The sequence below is a fragment of the Podarcis gaigeae genome, assembly GCF_964106915.1.
Source record: "Podarcis gaigeae genome assembly, chromosome: 10".
Classification (NCBI taxonomy): Eukaryota; Metazoa; Chordata; class Lepidosauria; order Squamata; family Lacertidae; genus Podarcis; species Podarcis gaigeae.
The window spans coordinates 33,397,738-33,417,477 of record NC_139686.1 but is presented as its reverse complement, the minus strand read 5'-3'; the positions used below and the strand labels follow the sequence as shown (position 1 = coordinate 33,417,477).

General features: G+C 44.9%; 1 protein-coding gene across 4 annotated transcripts; it reads left to right on the top strand.

Annotated features, from left to right (window-relative positions):
- The first annotated feature begins 774 nt into the window (after positions 1–774).
- On the top strand, positions 775–19,296 carry ARHGDIB (Rho GDP dissociation inhibitor beta). Of its 4 annotated transcripts, none has more exons than XM_083698801.1 (6): positions 775–1,119; positions 12,252–12,515; positions 14,599–14,682; positions 16,328–16,404; positions 18,057–18,120; positions 18,601–19,296. In XM_083698801.1, the coding sequence occupies exons 2-6, from the start codon at positions 12,338–12,340 to the stop codon at positions 18,798–18,800; spliced, it is 603 nt and encodes a 200-aa protein (XP_083554927.1). In that variant the 5' UTR covers positions 775–1,119; positions 12,252–12,337; the 3' UTR covers positions 18,801–19,296. The 4 variants fall into 4 exon arrangements, with proteins under 4 accessions (XP_083554927.1, XP_083554929.1, XP_083554930.1 ...); XM_083698803.1 differs by having other exon boundaries at positions 952–1,119; positions 12,255–12,515; XM_083698804.1 differs by having other exon boundaries at positions 1,113–4,290.
- The last annotated feature ends 444 nt before the right edge of the window (positions 19,297–19,740 follow it).

The window sequence follows — 19,740 nt, the reverse complement described above, 5'->3', positions numbered from 1 at the left end:
GCACTGTGTATTAGGCTGTTGTAATCATCATCAGGTATGGAACTATGTGAAAAAGCAAAAGAGGATTCTGGCTGGATTGCAGGCCCATCACGTTTAGCATTCTGGTCTCATAGTTGCCAACCAGATGCCTATGGGAAGCCTGAAAGCAGGACCTGAGCAGAACAACACTGTCCCCACTCTGCTATTCAGAGGCACACTGACTGACAGCAAAGGAAGAACACAAAACATATCAAGTAGCCATTGGTAGCCTTTAGTTGCATGCACCCCTTACATTTAAAGCATATCCCCTCCACCTCTTGGGAACTGTAGTTTGTTAAGGGTGCTGGGAATTGTAGCGCTGTAAAGGGTAAATGCTTTTAATGTGCTTTAAGTATACGCAGCCGCCACGAATTTGTCCAATCCTCTTTCAAAACCACTCAAATTGTTGGCCAGTGTTACATCCTGTATTCCGCTACTGGAAGCAAGTTATATGGGGCAAAATGTGCTCAGAGGCTATCCATTCCAATTGTACCGTCTTTGGGTAAATAGGCAAGGTATGTCTTTCACACCTGGCTTCAGTGTGCAGCTTTTGGGATTCTTGCATGCATACTTATTTTTTCTTGCATGCATACTTATTTTTTAAGTGCAAAAAGGAAAACCTATATTTTTAAGTGCAAAAAGGAAAACCTATATTTTTGTGGACCCTTTCCCTAAAAACCGTCCGCGCCTGAGCACTAAAAATCAAGTAACATCCCAGTCAAGGAAGATCACTTTCAGAAAGCCTCGTCCAACAGAGCTGCATGTTTCCTACAGAAACCCAGGTATGCGCCCCGCATCGCAGCCCAGCAATGCCTGAATGAATCCATTCTGTCTGCAGGGGCACTTCAGGAATTCACACGCATCGCCTCTGTGGGCGAGGATGCTTTTTTCGCCCTAAAGAGAGAGAGAGAGAGGCAGGCTTCGTGCACGGCAGGAAAAGCAGCGACACCGCAGCCCGGGGCTTCCTCTAAGAGTCGGGTTTTTTTTTTTTTAAAAAAAAGAATTCTTATTTTTTCACCGACTTCCTTCCTGCTTTTTTAAACTGCCCAAGCTCGAAGCTGAGCGCAGAGCTCCGGACAGAGACGCCCCTCGCCGCCGCCGGTACGTGAGTCCGCCTTCTCGCAGGGGGGCGGGCGGAGGGACACCCACCCGCTTGCTTTGCCCGCGCTCCCAGCCTCCTCCGGGAGACTTAATCCACAACCGGGAAAAGGCGGCCGGGAGAGCGGAGCTCGGCTCCCGCGCCCAAAGGGGAAGAAGCGCGCCTTGCTCTGCAATGCAGCAGGGCGCGCAGGCCGTATCCCGGGGGCGGAGGAAGGGGTCTGCTTGGGAAACGTGGCGGGAAGCGCCCCATCGGATTCTGCCCCCTCGGGAAACCTGCCCGGGGGTGGCCGAGTTCGGGCAGGCGAGGCTGAGGGACGTTTGTCGCCTTGGTGCATTTCTCCGTGGAAAATTCCACCCCACTTCCTGTGCCAGAGCTCGCCCGTCATTCACATGAACTCTGGAGGCCTGGATGCTCATTTCATTATTTTTAGATTTGGGTCGCTGCATATTTTAAGGAGCGCGGGGCCCAGCGGCTCAGGGACTCCTTAAAGAAAGGAGAGAGTCGCTTGACTTGCTTCTTCCTCTACGGGCTTCCTGTGTGAATTCAGACAGTTGCTGCTGTAAAGAATAAGGGTGTCTGTCTTTTTTTTTTTTTAATGGCGTTGAGTTTTAGTCAGGTTGGGGCTTCCAGAAAGGCATTTTTTTTTGGGGGGGGGGGGGATTCAGTTACTGGCAAATTGAGGTTGCACATTGATAGTGGGTTGGAAGATCTTGCACAACAAAACCTACTTCCGCAAAAGGCCAGAAAGGAAAAGGGTGGGAAAGTTGGGTAACTTTTTGCTTTGACCTAACCTCCCTGGAAACAGGTTGGAAAGATTGCTCATTAGGTAGCCAATGTTGTCTTCTTCAAACCGATCAGGATGCCTTATCAATAAACAGGTCATCTGGAAGCAACAAGGGAAGTTTTGAGCCTGGTCAGTTACACAAGAACAGGTGTATGGGTTCTACGCTCACTGAGAAAATCTTTCCTAGGGTTCTTTCTGTGTTCCTTACTCCATACTAAAACACAGAGGTTACCATTGCATAGGCAGGAAAGACAGCATATAGCTTTATTCTTTGATTAGAAATACATGTACTTAGATTAAAAAATCATTAATCTTTCCTCTAGCTAGATTGGGCCCCCAATGAGAGTATGGAAGTAGTCCAAACTAAAGACTAAACAAGTTTTTTTAATTAAAAAAAAACCTCGCCCAAAGGCCAACAAGATCTTGGGAGAGGAGTGAATGAGTTTCATCATGGGGTGCCTCAGCTGAAAAGGCCCTGTCTTCTTATCTGGATGAGCCCCTAAAGGCAATAGACCATAGAGCAAGGCCTCCAGTGGCAACCACAATGTGCCAAATAACCTGGTCCTAATGCCCACAAGTAGCATTTTGAATTGTTTACAGAAATGAAATTGGCAACCAGTGCACATTGAACAACAGAGAAATATGCTCTTGTTGCCTTCAATCACCTTCAAGGAGCTCTGAAACTCCTAAGATGTGCAACCCTTTTCAAATAATCAAGTCAAGGGTGTTCTCCAAACCCAGCATGGAAAACATGTGCCCACCAGCCAGTGTCTTAGCTCCAGATGAGTCCGAAATTTTCCCTCTTGATACCCTTATTGGGCCTGAATTGCCGTAGTTCAGAACCGTAGTTCAGAACGCTGGTCTCAGATAATTAATTCGGCTCATCCTGTCCCCAGTGCATGGCTGGTTTCTGCGCAAGACCCCTTTCTTGCTTAATACTTGGCCTGCAGAAGGTACGAACTTCCACACAGAAATCACTTCCTGAGTCGCGGAAAGACTGAGCTCCTAAACCCTGTTTGCTTTCCTTATGGTAATACCCCTTCCCCTTTAAAATTAGCAAAGCTACTGCTGATTCAAGAAGGCTCTTCCTCCTGCCGTTTAGTGAGCTGGGGTAACCTCAGAGCCTCTGGATTGGAAGATTAAGTCACTTTATGCTGTACTTTCTGCTAAAGTTGGTTTGCATAGGATGCTCCCTGTCCTATCCCACCTTACATATAATCTGTTGATTTGCTGGACCTACAGCCTGGCTCTTCCCCCATTCACAGAACAGCGGTTTATGCTAGGATAACTGGAAACCACCTTAAGGCAACTGTCTTATGTGAATACCTTGCATTTTCAAGATTACCTCTTCCTTTCCGCCATCTTGTGTGGTCACAGTCAGGGTGGTGAAAGCAGCAAAAGTGTATTTCCACCATGATGGGTCTTTTCTCTGCTTTGCCTTTAACAATTGCATGACAGGCAGAAATCCAGCAAGTGAAGCCCTCTCTATCTGCATGTAAAGAAAGGCTTTACCTCCTGAATTGCAGCTGTTAAAAGGCCCCAGATCCCCACCAGGAAGCAAACAAATAGCCTTGGCAATCCTATTTAACATATGGGTTTGGATAAATTGGAAATTTAAGTCTCTATGTTAGCAACTGTGAGTATGTAGAACAAGGGGATAGAAGTTATTAGAGACTGAGAAAACTCTTCATGCTGTGTTTGCACCTGCCCTTTCTGATATACTTACTCCACCTGTAAAATGGGATGTGATGGGTAGTTGTACTTACTTAAGCTGCTATGCTTTTAGGATGAAGGCAGTAATTGCCTTATGGATACTTACAACTGACAAATGAAATAGCAAAGGGGTACAGCAGCACAGCAGGGACCTACTTCTTTGCCCATAGAACAACCAATTATACAGCAAAGAAAAGAGTAACGAGGACTTTTTGTACCAGTTTTGTTGTGCCCCAGTGCTGCTTCTTTAATCTGGATATCTGACTTAAGGGAGTACAGAAATTTCCTTCCTTCTGAGAAATTGCTACTCGTAGTGATCGCTTAAACCTTCTTCCTGCTCTTAAAACTGGTGCTTGCTTTTTATAGCAACAGCCCAGGAATTCTAATGTTTTTGTTTCTTCTCTGGAAATGCTGAAGTCCTGCGGTACTATGGAAACAATTTGAAATCTAGGGTGTCAACAAAGAAGAGCTATAGGAGATGGGCAGTAGATACAGAGAGTGAAATAACTGGTGAGGCAAGCAGACAGGGAGGCAGGGAGCAATCTTTATTTTTGCTTGCTTTGGTTTTTTTTTAAATGCCATTTTTTGTTAGAAAAAGAGAAGGCAGACAGTAAACTACATGGATCCTTTCTACAGAAGCCCTCTAAGCTACATGAGCCCATGTTTGTGGCCTGTACGTATATTTTTGCAATGTCCCACATTAAACGCACTGTTTGTTAGCCCCAGGTTTCTATTCTTCTCCTGAGACTATCTGGGCTCTACCTGCTTTCTTTAGACTGTTGCTGTTTTTAATCTTCTCTGATGTGCAATGGACCTTTGGAATCTATGCTATGCTGTGCATCCTCCCCTTCATTCCACTTTCCACTAGAAAGTCTTTCCTGTTCTATTGAGGTGTCGGCAGTCCAAATTCATGTTAGTAGATGGTCATCATGTGCCACAGCAGTGCTGTTTGGAAAGAAACCATTTGTCTTCTTACCGTAACTCCTAGTTGAGGTGGAGCTGAAGGAACAGAGTAAATGTAGTAGGGTAATTTGAGTATGCTGAATCTGGAAATTGCTGTTCCTGAGCTGATTTGTCAACTGGAAACCTGGAATTCAAGGTGGAACCCATACTGGTATATTGAACTAATACTTCCTGCTTCTATAGCTGGTGGTGCCTGAAGGAAGCAATTAACTGAATTGGGACTTTCAGGTACCTACAAATCAACCAAATATGTACCCAAATTATCTTGACACAGTATTAATTCTTGCAGACCATATACCATATTTTCCGCCCTATAGGGCGCACTGGCCCATAGGACGCACCTCATTTTTGGGGGGCGAAATGAATAAAAAAAAATTATTTCCCCGCCCAGCCGCGGGGCTGAGGTGGGGGAAGCCCGAGAACAGGCTGCTATCCGCAAGCCTTCCGAGCCCGCCGGCAACTCCCACCGGGCTCGCAAGGCTTGGGGACACCTGCGCGAAGCATGGGGCATCCTCTGGAGGGCGCCCCGTGCTTCGGGCTGCAGGCTGCTGCCCGCAAGCCTTGTGAGCCTGCGGGAACTCCCCCCGGGCTTGCAAGGCTTGCGGATAGCTTCCTGAAGCCTGGAGAGCGAGAGGGGTCGGTGCACACCGACCCCTCTCTCCAGGTTTCAGTGAAAGCCTGCATTCGCCCCATAGGACGCACACACATTTCCCCTTCATTTTTGGAGGGGGAAAAGTGCGTCCTATAGGGCGAAAAATATGGTACTGCTATGAAAGCATATTCATTCTTTGAAACTGGGTTTCTTCTGTGAATTGTTTGGGTTTTCATGATGTGATATTTGGTATTTAGTGCTTTTCATTTTTTGATGTATTCATTTATTTCACAGCGGAAGTGGTTTGATAGTCACCCCCTTCTCCCTAGACTCATGGGAGCTGTAGTTCTGTAAAGGTGCCCAGGGTGTTTGTGCTCTAACAAGAAATTCTTAGCATCTATACCAGACTACAATCACTAGGATGGTTTAGCTAGTTAGATTGGAGTAACACTGATTTAAATATATTTATAGTATGCAATGCTTTAATTCTTTCTTGTTGTTTGCTGTCATGGTCTATAACCCTCCCCACACAATGTGGCTGAAACTAACATTATTCAGTCAAAAGTCATGATTCCGCCATGGCCTGTGAAGAACCTGATTCACAAAAGCTCTGTCACAGTGTGCAATGCAGCACATTAAAAAGGCTTTCCAGGCTTTGTTTTCTGCTTGTACATCAAGCCTCTGAGAGAGATCAATGTTAGTATTTCACACACAGGCATACTTCCAATTGTAGTGCTTGCTCAGAAGGGTATCGAACTAGTAGGGTTGCCACATGTGCAGAGTCTGCTGGAATACTGCAGTCAGAAGCAGCGGTTTCCCTTAAAAATATAAATAAATGCAGTCAATCTGATCTTGGCATTGACTTCCCGGTGAACTTCAACAAGAACTGAGATTACGAAAAAACATTTATCAGTAGCATCTTCTGGTAAGAGGTGCAGTTGGCAGCTCTGCAAAAAGGGAACTGCAACCATGACAAGAGTAAGCTGCCCAGGATCACATCTTACACTCATGACTAAGGATTTGACCCCAGATATCCCATGATTCAAGTTTAATATTCCATTCATTAGATTATGACAGTGTTGCGCATGTACAGTCCCATCTCCCTGCAGACAGGCAAACCAATGTGCATGGGGAAGGGCAGCATCTGACCCACACACTCTTAAAGGAGCTCATAGTCAAAGGAGGAAATCTAGCTAGGGAGAAAACAAGAGCTTTTCAGTGTACAGTCATACCTTGGAAGTCAAACGGAATCCCTTATGGAAGTCCGTTCGACTTCCAAAATGTTTGAAAACCAAATCGTGGCTTCTGGTTGGCTGCAGGAGCTTTTTGCAGCCAATCAGAAGCCGCAGAAGTCCCGTCGGATGTTTGGGTTCCAAAAGAACGTTCGCAAACTGGAACAATCACTTCCGAGTTCCAGGGCATTTGGGATCCAAGGTGCAACTGTATTGCCCTCTTACCAGTGAAGTGTTATGTAATTAAACAGCCTCGACTTTAAAGTTCAGTAATGGTGGGAAAAGGAATCTCACTTGTCATTTCTCACTTGTCATACTAAACGCACATGTAAATTTGTTGGAGAGCAGTTTGGTGCGGGGAACCTTTTTGAGGGCAGGCCATCTATTCTCCTACAGAATTCAGAAAAGGAAATGAGTTTCGTCTGGTGCTGGACTCCTGCCCCAAGCTGGCTTTACCATGCAACCAGTTAAAAGATTTTTCGAAGGCTCCTGTGGGTGGTTTCATTGCTAGGCTAAGTGACTAATACACATGTTGAGTTCAGAGGCGTGGGTCTCTTAGAAATAAGCAGCTGGACTGAGGCTATGGGTTATTAAAAGAAGATGGTTATTTTATGGTCCTTTCCTTTTTCACAGTTGCATACAGATTGGTGTTCTTCCTTCCAGAATTCTCTCTTAAGTCCTGGGGTGGACTATTCCAGCCTTGGTCCAGAGGAATCCTAGTCTAGATGGATCTGCCATAGACATAACAATGCACAATCTTTGGGACCAAGCTCTGGAGTTAGTGGGGGAAAGTATAGCAATATGGATGAGTGTCACGGATGTAGAGTCCACCTTCAAGTCATGCTTTGTCTAGGTCCCACCATGGAGATGTAGAAATTTGTGTTATTGAGTGGAGATACGGTAGATTACACCTGGCTTTTTCCTGTAAGTAGCAAGAGCAGACAGCAGTGCTGTCTTTGGGGCGAGGCACTTAATCCCCCCTCTATTTTTTTTTTGTAAGAGGTTGTGGTCTCCATTTCACTTCTTGTTGAATCCCTGTATTATTACACGTTTAAAAATAGGAGCGGAGGTGGTTGAGAGATTGAATAAGAGGCGCTGCAATTGCCAGTCTCCATGAATTGGAGAGGGCTGTGATAAACTGCTTCCCAGGAAAAGGCACAGAGAAGCAAACCCGACTTGTACAAGGAGCACTTACAGAGGGAGTGCCTGGTGTGTCTTCACTCTCCTTTTCTCCCTTTTCATCTCTCTAATGCACCCCTTTGCTGAAGTCTATCTATTGAGCTTCTGCATCTAACCTTCTCTTCTTTCTCTCTCACTTCTTCTTTCAAGCAGATGTTTCTCTCTCTCTCTGTGTGTGTGTGTGGCCTTTTGTTTCGGTGCTTTTGGGCACATGCATTTCTGAACTGGGGAGGGCTGATTTATACTGATTTATAAAATGCATTGCAACTCATCATAGTTATATTCTCTACATTACACAGTAATTTGAGTACCTATATTTTGGCACATCTTTGAATGCTCAAGTGATGCAGTTATGTAATCTTACACTCTGGAGTCAGTGGCCCTTGTAGATGGCAAAGTGTATTACTTGAAGGTGTGGTATGGCAGGCCTGCTGCACCTTCTGACGACTGGGGCCCTGGACTTATGCCTCAAAGTCCTGCCCTGATGGCATCATTGTGTACGCTTTTTCTTTTTGTGTGTGTGGTTACTGGTTCTTTATTTGATGGAAATGTGCCTTTGCTACGTGCAATTTACTGTAGTCTTATAGTTTGATAGTTCTGCATTCCCATTCATGCAAATATATCCCAAGGTTTGATTTGCATTTAAGCAGCTGCCTCTTGACATCCAGAACTGCTTGAGGTCCACGTGGGAAGCTGTGTGTGGCCACTGGGCTTGGGCATCATGGTACAGCGGACTGGTTTTTTTGGGGGGGGGAAGCTTGTGGTGATGTGGTGGAATTATTTGCATTGCAAAGCTGAGAGGCGGCACATGGCTTGCCCACAAAGAACAGCCTCAGCAAGATTTCAGTTTCTGTTGTCCACCACATTGCAGCTTATTTGTCTGAATGAAGCTTATAAACTACTCTTATCTCTGTCTTCCCGCTAGCACATGCAGTCTTGTTTTGCTGCTGGCTAAGTATATTTGGCACCTCTCCTTTTTTGGATTAAATAGGTCTAGTTAGGAATGATGTATTTATCACATGTAATCTTAAAGGCCACAGGTATACACACTATATACCTTAAAAGCACATTCTTTCTCTCAGAGAATTCTGGAGATTGTAGTTTATGCCTCTCAGTAGCGCATTTCCCATCATTCCTTAGCAAACTACAGTGCCCAGAATTCTTTGAGAAAAAGAATGTGCTTTGAATGCAATTTAAAGGTATAGTGTGTGTACATAGGCACAGTGTGTGCGGTTCAGGAATGGGGAGCCAGTGGGATGGCTGTTGTTGTTCAACAACATCAGGAGGGGTGCAGGTTCCATATCCCTAGGGAAGACTTAGTTCCCATCTTTTTGGACAGAGCACATGGGAGGTAACTGAGCACTCTAAGCTCCCAACCTACCATACTAGGAGTTTGGATGGGGCAGAATGGAGGCCTTTCATGGATTATTAAAAAAAAAAAATTACAGTCCAATGATTTAGATAAAAGCAACAGAAGAAAAATGACAAAATCATGGCAATTTGAAGGTTATTGTGAACATGTTTGAATATATATGTGTGTGTGTGTGTAATTTTAAAAGGAGAATGACATATTGGGCCCTTCCAGACTGGTTCTTCTTTTGCAGGTATATTTTGCAACATGTCATTGATGCAATAATAAAGTATTAATGTTGGATTCCTACTGGACTGTCCACGCAGTATTATAGCATTCTTCCCACCTGGAGGGCACTCTTGCACTGTGATGCAACAAAATGGGACAAAAAACCAAAATCCAGAACATTTCTGGTATTAAAAGTCACAGGATTTCATTCAGATGTTACAGGGCATGCACTGATGAATGACGAAGCAATATGACCACCCCAAAACTTGCAAGCAGAAACTATTAAAAGAGCACTGAAAAGGGCATGTGGAGTGGAACTGAGCTACAAAGAGACAGCTGCCAGTCTGTGTAGACAGTACTAAGCTAGGTGGACCAATGATCTTACAGTATAGAACAGTTCCCATCTACCTACATAAAATGTAATCTCTCTGGGATTGATATGCAATCTGGATAGATAGCTGGAGTGTGAGCTACAAATGGTTTTAAAACCCTGCATTTATTATACAATCAAAGGACTGTGTAGGATTGTGTCTCTTTCAAGATCAGATCCTATTCTACTCACCAACATGCCGTTAATACAGTTTCAGAAGGCATGGCTAGTGTGATGTAGCTATTAGATTAGAATTAGGGAGACCTTGGTTCAAATCATCCATTCAGTTCACTGGGTTCATTTCAGCTGGCTGAGGATCCGTTGTTAAAGCTCAGTGTGCTTTACGAGTTATAAGTAAGCAGCACTGATTTTGCATCCCGAGAAACCGGGTTTTATTCTAGGCACTTCTGCTCATTGCCCTGCATTTGTGTGAGGGTGGGTATATAATATGTAACCTATTTATCTATCTATCTTTCCTGCATTTTGGAGGTGGGGCTGTGGCAGCTGTCATGGTGAGCTCCTGCACTTCAAAATTTACCACTCCACCCACGTGCTTCTTTCCTCTGCCCCCTCCCCTCTCTTGTGCTGTCCATCACAGAGGTGTTCCAGATCTGCCCATCTTGGGTACTCATGAACCCTCTCGCTGTTCCTTCCTCTGTCTTTGCCTCTTGACCTCAAACCACAAGAGGAGACGTGTTCTTCTGGCATTGCAAAGGGAGTGCCAGTTTCAGCCGCAGCTGAGAATGCAGCGTGCTGATTTCAGCCTTTCTTACTTCCTCCTCTTTTGGAGAAGTTTCAGTGCTTAACGGCTGCTGTTGCTAGTAGGAGTCTGCAGCCAGGGCATGTGTTGTCATAGGAACAAACCACATGCTTCCTTCTTGCACAGGAAAGGGACCTGGTCATAGCACAGACAACAGCTATTTTAACTGTTGTGCAGTCAAGACACTACACAATATTTGCAGCTGGATTCATCGGCATTCTTCATTTAATTTTTTTAAAAGCTTGTGCTATGAGCTCCATCCAGGTATTTTCCCCTCATTCCTTTCTTTTCTTTCTGAACGCCATCTCTAGCCTGTCCTTAACTGAGGCAAAGCCCTATAATTTGCTGCATGGCATATTTGATTGATTTTGATTGTAGCGGAATTGATCAAGGCTGCAGTGGATCTCAGTTGCTGTGTTGCTCAGACGCTGTGTGTGGTGGGCTGTTCCTGTGTCAGTGTGCCGTCAAGGCATTTGTTCTGCAAAGGCGGCTCCTGGTGGGGTTTGCTAGGTCGCTGCTGGAGCTGTGTGAGGTGTCTTGTTACTCAGAAGAGGGTGAGGCTATGTGCGCTTAGCAGATTTTTCTGCTTAAATCAGTTCCAGACCTATATATCGGTCAAAAACGTTTTGAATCCAGTTTCAATGATCAGCCCTATAAATCAGTTCAATGAGCATCACAGAAGAGAATCCCAGAATTGTATTGATTCCCTGTGGATGGTCCCAGCAACCAGGTGTATCTGAAAACTGGAATAAGGTTTTCAGCCACCTTGAAACTACATTCTTGGATTGAATATATGCTAAAAGTGCAGGCGAATCTCGCCACCTCAAAACTGACCAGTGTTCACAAGTTGCAATGGGTATTTTGAGGTTCCACTAATGGAAATGTGTAGAAACCATAATATGCCAAGTGCTATAAAATCAGTGCCAGGTTCTGTTTCTGCATTAATTGCTCTCTCTGTGATTCCAGTTGGATAGAGGAAGAGGGAAGTGTGTTTGTGTGTATGTGCATGTGTGTATGTATTATATTCTTTATATGTGCTCAGATATGTTTTTCTCCTATATAATATTCGAGAGAGAGCTGCCCATTAGAATATCTTACTGAGATGGCTGTGGATTTCTTTCTAGGTAGGGAAAAAATATATTTGCTCACTGCCTCAGAACCTGGCCTAGATGCAGACTGTCAGCAGATGGTTTTATTTTTATAACTTTTATTGTTTGGTGCCCAAAGAACCAAGTGCGACTTGGCTTGGTTTATTTAAAAATAAATAAATAATACATATATTTTACAGTTGCTAATCACACTATTAGATAAGTTCACAGGAGGCAGTAATATTAATGGTTGTTAAGGGGGCCGGCTTGCCCTTGCTTGTTGGGCTTGCCCCCAACCATTACATTGATGGAGGTAACTGACAGGGACTGGAGTGACATCTTGTGTGTTTGTATACTTTCTGTGCTGAATATCTGGGGTTAGGAGATGCTGCACAAATAATATTTTGCTAGGTAGGTTCCTGTTGGTTTGACAGGACCAGCAGCGTTCAGGCGCCAGCAGTCCGGCTGTTGTTCACATCTCTTTGTATAGAATTGACTGCAGTACAGCTGTTGAATGTCTAGACGCAACAGAATCTTAATTTTGAATACCAGAAAAAATGTCAGTGATACTTGTGCTTACAAAAGCATTTAGATGGCTCTACCTTTCTTGCCAACCTAGCAGTTTGAAAGCACGTCAAAGGGCAAGTAGATAAATAGGTACAGTACAGCTCCGGCGGGAAGGTAAATGGTGTTTCCGTGCGCTGCTCTGCTTCGCCAGAAGTGGCTTAGTCATGCTGGCCACATGACCCGGAAGCTGTATGCCGGCTCCCTCGGCCAGTAAAGCGAGATGATTGCTGCAACCCCAGAGTCGGCCATGACTGGACCTAATGGTCAGGGGTCCATTTACCTTTACCTTTGCTCTTTATTGCAGCAGAAGCCCAGCTAAGGACTTAGGAGCCCCACCAGCGTTGTGCTTTTACACTCACTTGCGGCTTCCTCTTCCGAGGCCAGACGACCATGACTGAGAAAGACCCCGAGGTGCATGTGGAAGATGATGATGATGAGCTAGATAGCAAATTGAACTATAAGCCCCCACCTCAGAAGACGCTTCAGGAACTGCAGGAGCTGGACAAGGACGACGAGAGCCTTGCAAAGTACAAGAAGTCCCTGCTGGGGGATGGACCTGTTGTGGCAGGTATGGCTCAAGAGACCTCGGTGGGAACGGGATTGGTCCTGTGGCACAGGGGTGGGGAACCTTTTTCGCTCCGCAGGCCTGACCTCATGGGCCAAAATTGATAGTGGGAGGGCCTTCCCACATGGCAATCATGTGATGCCATTATGATGTCACATGATTGTCAAATTTGGTTTGCTCTGATCTTAAAAGGGTAATGGGTGGAGGCTTGCAAAAACCTTTGTGGATCTCAACCCTCCTCCCCCCCTCCCGCTTTGCTTTTAAGTCCTCAATCTTGCACTGTTAATGGCTCTGATTTCTCATTATTTGATGAGTGGAGATTAAAGCCTGCTGCCTAGGCTTCACTTTCCTGTTCCAGGATGATGCAGCTGGTGCAGGGTTAAATCCTGTGCTCCTGCTCATCACTTGATGTCAGCAGTTACATCAGCTGCTGGGCAGGTGGGTTGGGTTTGGGGCAAATGGCCAGCTGGGCCAAATTGGACTCCCCTGGCAGGCCAAGACTGGCCTGTGGGCTGAAGGTTCCCCAACCCTGATGCAGCAGGACACCTTTCAGAATAGGGAAGGAGCTGATTTGGCATTATGTAGCTAGACTAGCATTGTTATGGATGAGAGAATGTGAATAAGTCTTGAATATGGGGAAATAAATTATGTTGGTTTGCTATAAAAAAAAGATTATTTTGTGTGGGTTGCTTACAGAAAGATTTGGGTTCTATTTTCAGCATTCAAATACATTCTATCTTTGACGAGGGATACCTAGTTTTGAAGCTCAGAGTTATGAGCACTTGCGACCAAAAGGATCATACCTAGCGGTGCTGAGAGAAACTCCAGCTGTGTACACACCATACTTTTAAAGCACAGAGCCAGGGGGGAAAAAAGAATCCTGTGTTTTACCCTGTAGAGAGCTATGATTCCCAGCACCCTTAAACTACAGCTCCCAAGATTCCTTCTTTGGGGGAGTGGGATGTACTTTAAATGAATAGTGTAAACACAGCTTTCTGCTCATGACCCTGGAGATCTGCTGTCAGTCAGGGTTAATAGCTCTAGGTGGGATCCCCTCAGCACCTGCTACACAGTGTATCAGTGCTTCCAATGCCACAGTTTTAGGAGGCATTCGGTACTTGCCTATAACATGTACGCAGTAAATACCCAACTGAGTGAATTCACGCTTAGCTGCTCTCAGTTGGGGCCTTCACGAATGTGTGGTTGAACATATTGGGAGGGACTCGCAAGAATTATTTTGGGATGTGGGGATGTGGGATTGTTCTCGTCGAGCAGAGAAGGGAGCCAGGTATGTGCTCAGAAGGGTTGTTAGATTGCAATCCTAAGCATATCTACTAGTGGGGGGAGGAGAGGAACAGTTTGTACAATCGGCAGAATCAAATGGCAATGCTCAAGCGTGACTGTAGCACTTTTAAGCTGGCAGGAACAGGAATCGTGCGGTTATGCGATTGAATACGCTCTCATTAAAAGAAGAGCAGGAGGGTATTTCAGCATGCAGATAACACTTTGTGGCATGAAGTGTATAGCTGCGTCACATGTTTCTAATCCTGGAATGCCTTTATCATCATTATTATTATTAGTAGTAGTATTCATTAAATTTATTAGTGGGGTTCTTTTTCCAGCAGCAACTCAAAGCAACTTACATTTAAAGCAAACACATGCATTAAAACCAGCATTTTTAAAAAGTGATTTTGTCTGAGAATTTTGGGCAGCGCTGGACGCATGTTCGAGTGGACCCTGGGCAATGTGTCCTTTGTGGGGGGCTCCTCCTCTGCTAGTGAGCCCCCCTGGTCTTACCTGGCTATGGTGGGGTCATCCAAGTCATGCTGGACAACTGGGTCTCACAGTGCCCCAGAGCAATGCTATCCAAGGGGCGTTGTGATAAAGGAAGAGTAGCTAGATCCAGCTGCCTGATGTTGTTTGGAGCACTAGGTCAAAAATTATGGAAGGAGTGGGGGTGGGGGCACTAGCTGCCGCCCAAGGCTCTTTTCTACAGAGTGACTGATGCTGTAGAAGTCTTTGAGCAACAAAGGCATAGGACCTTGTTTCCTTAACGCTGACTTACCTACCTTTCCTGTTCCCACAGACCCTACAGTTGCCAATGTGACCGTCACTCGGCTCACCCTGGTTTGTAACAGTGCTCCAGGGCCAATTACCATGGACCTCACTGGTAGGTGAAATTCTCTTCCTTTCACAGCATAAGGCCAGTGCTTTTTTTTCTTTAAAAAATGTTTAGGGGTACTTTCATTTTCCTGCTCATAGATTCACAAAATGTTTAGGGTTTTCTTTTTGTTCCCTAGGCCACATTCATCCTTTCCTAACCCTCCAGGGATCACCCACTGGTAGTTAGTGTGACCACCCTGCACTTTCACATTCATGCAGACACACTCACTCACATGACATGCTGCTCCTCAGCTGATCTATGCAGATTATGCATTATTCGGTTATTGCCCTCTTACCTCCTTCAAACATTTGATCTGATAGTTGGGGAGGGCTGAGCAGTCATGGCACCCTTCCTCCCATTCTGTATCTTACTTAATTTTGTTTTCATTCTGTTGTCATTGCAAAAAGAAAATTCAGGTCTTGAGTGGGGAAGGGAGAGAGAAAAAATGGTTGAGGGCTGATACAACAAGGGACACCAGCTGGTTGACAGGTGGGTGTTGATTGGGGAAAACGGCTTCATGGGCCAAATTGGAATCCCTGGGGGGGGCCAGGATTGGCCCACGGGGCAGAGGTTCCCCACCCTTGCTTAGTGAGTTTTCAGGTTAGGTGAGACTTGAACTGGGCACTCTGATATCCCAGGTGCTTTATTCCTTTTGCACACATTAAGTGTTTCTTTTTTTTAAAGCAAAAGAATTTGAGGGTGCTTAAAAAAACAGCAACAAAGTGACACATCTCTGTAAGTGGATCATAGAAACTTTTCCCAGAGTGCTATGAAGTGTACACAGAATAGTTCTTGCCAAGCCCTTTTTGCTGGCACAGACTAGAGCATCAGTCCTTTTTGCAGACTAAATCAGCAGTCTGCTTCACACCAGTGTGAGAGAGTCACGCTTCGCCTTATATGGACTTCTTATCTGAGAGAGGAAGTTGGGGCTCGGCAGAGCTAGGATGCTTCCTCTTCAGCTGAAATCTCTGGGGAGGCAATACCACAAACGGTTTCTTGATTATCTCAACATTATACAGCCTGTTTTGTGCGAGCGTCTAGGCTCCTCTCAAACCCACCTAGCAACAGCTTCACCCCTTGCACAAACCCCCTCAGTGTCAGTGGCTCTTTGCACAAGAGAATCTCCCAAGGAGTTGTGCCTATTCCCCCCGCCCCCAGTTCATGGGACTGACAGAAAATGTGCTCATATACACAAACACACAAGTACACAGGCACCTTTATGGTTCAGGAATACATCCACAACCCTATTCGCAACCATAAAGTATAGGTATCGCAGGCATGTTAAGACTGTTATCTATGCAACGTAAACAACGTAAACAACCTCAACAACTGTCTGTGTAGGGGAATGTTCAAGATCTCAATCAAAGATGTCGCAGTGCCTCTTCAAACACCTCCCAGGATTCTTTGGAGAATACTCTTTTAGTTTTAATGTATTTGTTTAAAACATGTATATGCCTTCATCAAACATACTCCAGTTTACCTTGTGTGAAATCGATGCATATTTGAAGGGCAGATGTTTAAATGTCCACATGTACCACGGTCCTTCAACATACTATTGTTAGAACAGTTTATGGGTAAATGTGTTCTCTTGTGTCTTGTCTTCTTCACAAGATTAACTGGGTGTCTCTCTTCTCTCCCTGACCCACCTCAGGGGACCTTGAAGCTCTCAAGAAACAGACATTTGTAATAAAGGAAGGATCTGAATATTGCGCCAAGATCCACTTCAAAGTGAGTCACTCTTCTACTTGTGTTTTCTGTGGGTGTCTAGTGCTGGGTTCTGCCCCCTGCTGATGCCTGGTGCAAACCTGTGTATTGGGTTGTAGGTTCACATGTTCAGCAAACCTGTGTATTGGGTTGTAGGTTCACATGTTTCAAACCCTGACTGTCTAAATAGTAAAGGCACTGCTAAACTAAAAGGGTATATTGTGCAAAGACAGCAGTAGGCTGTACCAGGCCAAAATGGCTTTCCATAATGCAGGCTCTTGCATTCCTAAACCCCACTGCTGGGACTGGTACCGTATTTTTTGTTCCATAAGACACACCTAACCATAAGACACACCTAGTTTTTAGAGGAGGAAAGGGGGAAAGCCCCGGTTTTTTGAGGATCAGCTCAAAGTTGTGCAGCTTCTTTTGCAAAGGGGAAAAGCCCCGGTTTTTTGAGGATGAGCTCAAAGTTGTTGAGCTTACTTTGGAAAGGGAAAAAATCCTGTTTTTATGGGGTTCAACTCACAGTTCTGAAGCTTCTTTAGGAAAGGAAAGGGAGCCGTTTCTACAGTTTCCAGACAGATAATCTGATCAGCCAGTCGCTGGGGAAACAAACAGCCTCCGTCTGCAGAACATTCAACAATGGAGGCCTGGGCAAGGGGGCGGGGCCAGAAAGGGAGCCAGCAATCGAACACACATTCGCTCCATAAGATGCACAGACATTTCCCCTTACTTTTTTGGAGGAAAGAAGTGCGTCTTATAGAGCGAAAAATATGGTAGTTTATTTAGTTTATATTGTTATTCTTTAATGTATTTTATTGGAATGGTAAATGTTGCAGATCAACCAGAGTGGTGCTCCCCACCAGAAGTACAACATATAAATGTTTCAATAGTTGTCTTTTCAGAAAAGTTTTTTACAATGTTTACCGTTTTCATAAAATCACCCTTTTTTCAAATCTCATTACTGTGATATTGTTGTACTTCACAGAGAATTTTACACTTGTGCAAAACTGACTTGAAGGTGCACTTGGAGAAAGGCTTGAACTCAGTGCTTTTTTCTGGGGGGACGCAGGGGTACGCATACCCCTAAACATTTTGTGTATCTAAGTTTGGCCTCATTGAGGGCAGTATTTCAATATGAGTAGGAAAATGAGAGTACCCCTAAACATTTATTTTTTAAAAGCACTGCTTAAACAGCCTATCGAAAAGCAGCAAATCAAGTGGGGGGGGGGGGATAGATTTGTGTGGTATCTGAAAAAACAAGTAATTGGTTAATTTATATGATGACATATAATTAAATTGCATTTGCAAACCCGTTACTAAATGTGAGTGAGTTTATCCGAAAAAATTACACCAAATTTATCATTCTAAAATGTAATAAAAGCTATCAGTTTCTCAGCTTGATCCCTGCGCTGGCCTAGAGTAAACTTCTCATGTAAAGGAGTTTCATTATTGGCAAGCACCTCTTGCAGCTGCTTATGAGGAGGCACTCTGAAATTGAGTAGGGTGGGCTTTATTGCTCCATGCCATCTCCCAACAGCCAAAAAGGGTGAGGGATGGCAAAACGTGGCACAAGCAAAGAGGAAACAAGGAGGGAAACGTGGAATAAAACAAAGTCTTATTACCAAGGCAAAAGGGACGGCAGAAGCTTGAATGATGATGCTTTTATCTTGCAGGTAAATAGAGAAATTGTATCTGGCTTGAAATATGTGCAGCACACTTACCGGACAGGGGTGAAAGGTAAGTAAAAATGAGCTATTTTTCTTCTTCCTTAGCAAAGCTTCTTCCCACCTCCCTGCATACTGTTCTCCTCTACTGCTCCAGCTCACCTAATCGCACTCACTTTCCCATGTATTCCCCATCACTTTCCAAACTGCAAACCTTCCATTTTTTAAAAAAGCTGAATTTGTTGTGTTAGGGCAACAGACGGCTTTGATCAAAACTAAATGCATAAACTTAAAGTTTGGATATGCCCTTGGACCCCTCCCACAAAATGCTGCCAGTTTGGAGGCAACCTAGTTTATGGAAAGAGCATTAAAATCCTTTCTGGGCTATTTTCTCTGCATGGTTGCAGAGCAGCAGCAGTGTACACAGGACTCCCTCACTACAGGCTGATGTAGCAGAGAAACTGCAGAGCTGAGCTGCTTGTGTGGCTGTCTCTCAGCAGCCTGTGTTTGTGCCCTGCCTCTGATGACTTTCTTGTGGGCTGTTCTCTCCTAGTGGACAAAGTGACATTCATGGTGGGCAGCTATGGGCCACGGCCGGAGGAATATGAATTCATTACACCTCTCGAGGAGGCACCTAAAGGCATGATGGCTCGAGGAAACTACCGCAACAAGTCCTTCTTCACCGACGACGACAAGCACGACCATCTCACCTGGGAGTGGAACTTGGCCATTAAGAAGGAGTGGACAGAATGAGCTCCACCTCGTTTCTCCTCCCCCTTTGCTTCCTCTTGCACTGTTCTCCAGGTGTGCCAGTCTCTGGCTCCTGCATGCCACGCTTCCTCCAACAGCCCCCCCCCCCAACCTGGCCCTTTTACTGTCACAAGAAATTCTGTTTTAACACAGGCCTTGGGACAGACTCTGTCTCTCCTGCGCTGAAAAATAAACCACAAGGAATTAAAACTGGGACAAATCATCCTCTCTGCTTGCATAGGATCAGTCCTTGAAGTGCCTTTGCTAGGAAGACGCACAGATACTAACCCAACACAATTGCTATCTAGGTTGTCCCCATTTAAAGATCTATGGCAGTTAGGCTAGTTTCCTTGCAGTCTGTATTCACTGGAAACATACTTGCCTATGAGTGGATTCTATCTAATTTAAGCTTGTCTTTGAGAGTAGCAGGAGACACAGTTCCTGCCCTGGCCTGTGAAAATGTCTGTGTCTTTGAAAATAAAGCCAGTTTTGTCCTTTGCTTCCGAGTGTCTCGTGTTTCATATAGTAAATGGATTTGTTCCGTCCTTTGCACATGCAGAATGTCAAACATATTCAGATCTACAATGAATTTTAAAAATAGATCCAAATACTTTCGTGAGTCGGTATTGTTTGACTTAGGGTTTCTCCCTCCCTTTTACTGAAGCATATTTATTGAGTGCTTACACTCCGCAAGGTGCCGCATGGAACATTGTTGTTGTTGTTGTTTAGTCGTTTAGTCGTGTCCGACTCTTCGTGACCCCATGGACCAGAGAACGCCAGGCACCTCTGTCCTCCACTGCCTCCCGCAGTTTGCTCAAACTCATGCTGGTAACCTCGAAAACACTATCCAACCATCTCGTCCTCTGCCGTCCCCTTCTCCTTGTGCCCTCCATCTTTCCCAACATCAGGGTCTTCTCCAGGGAGTCTTCTCTTCTCATGAGGT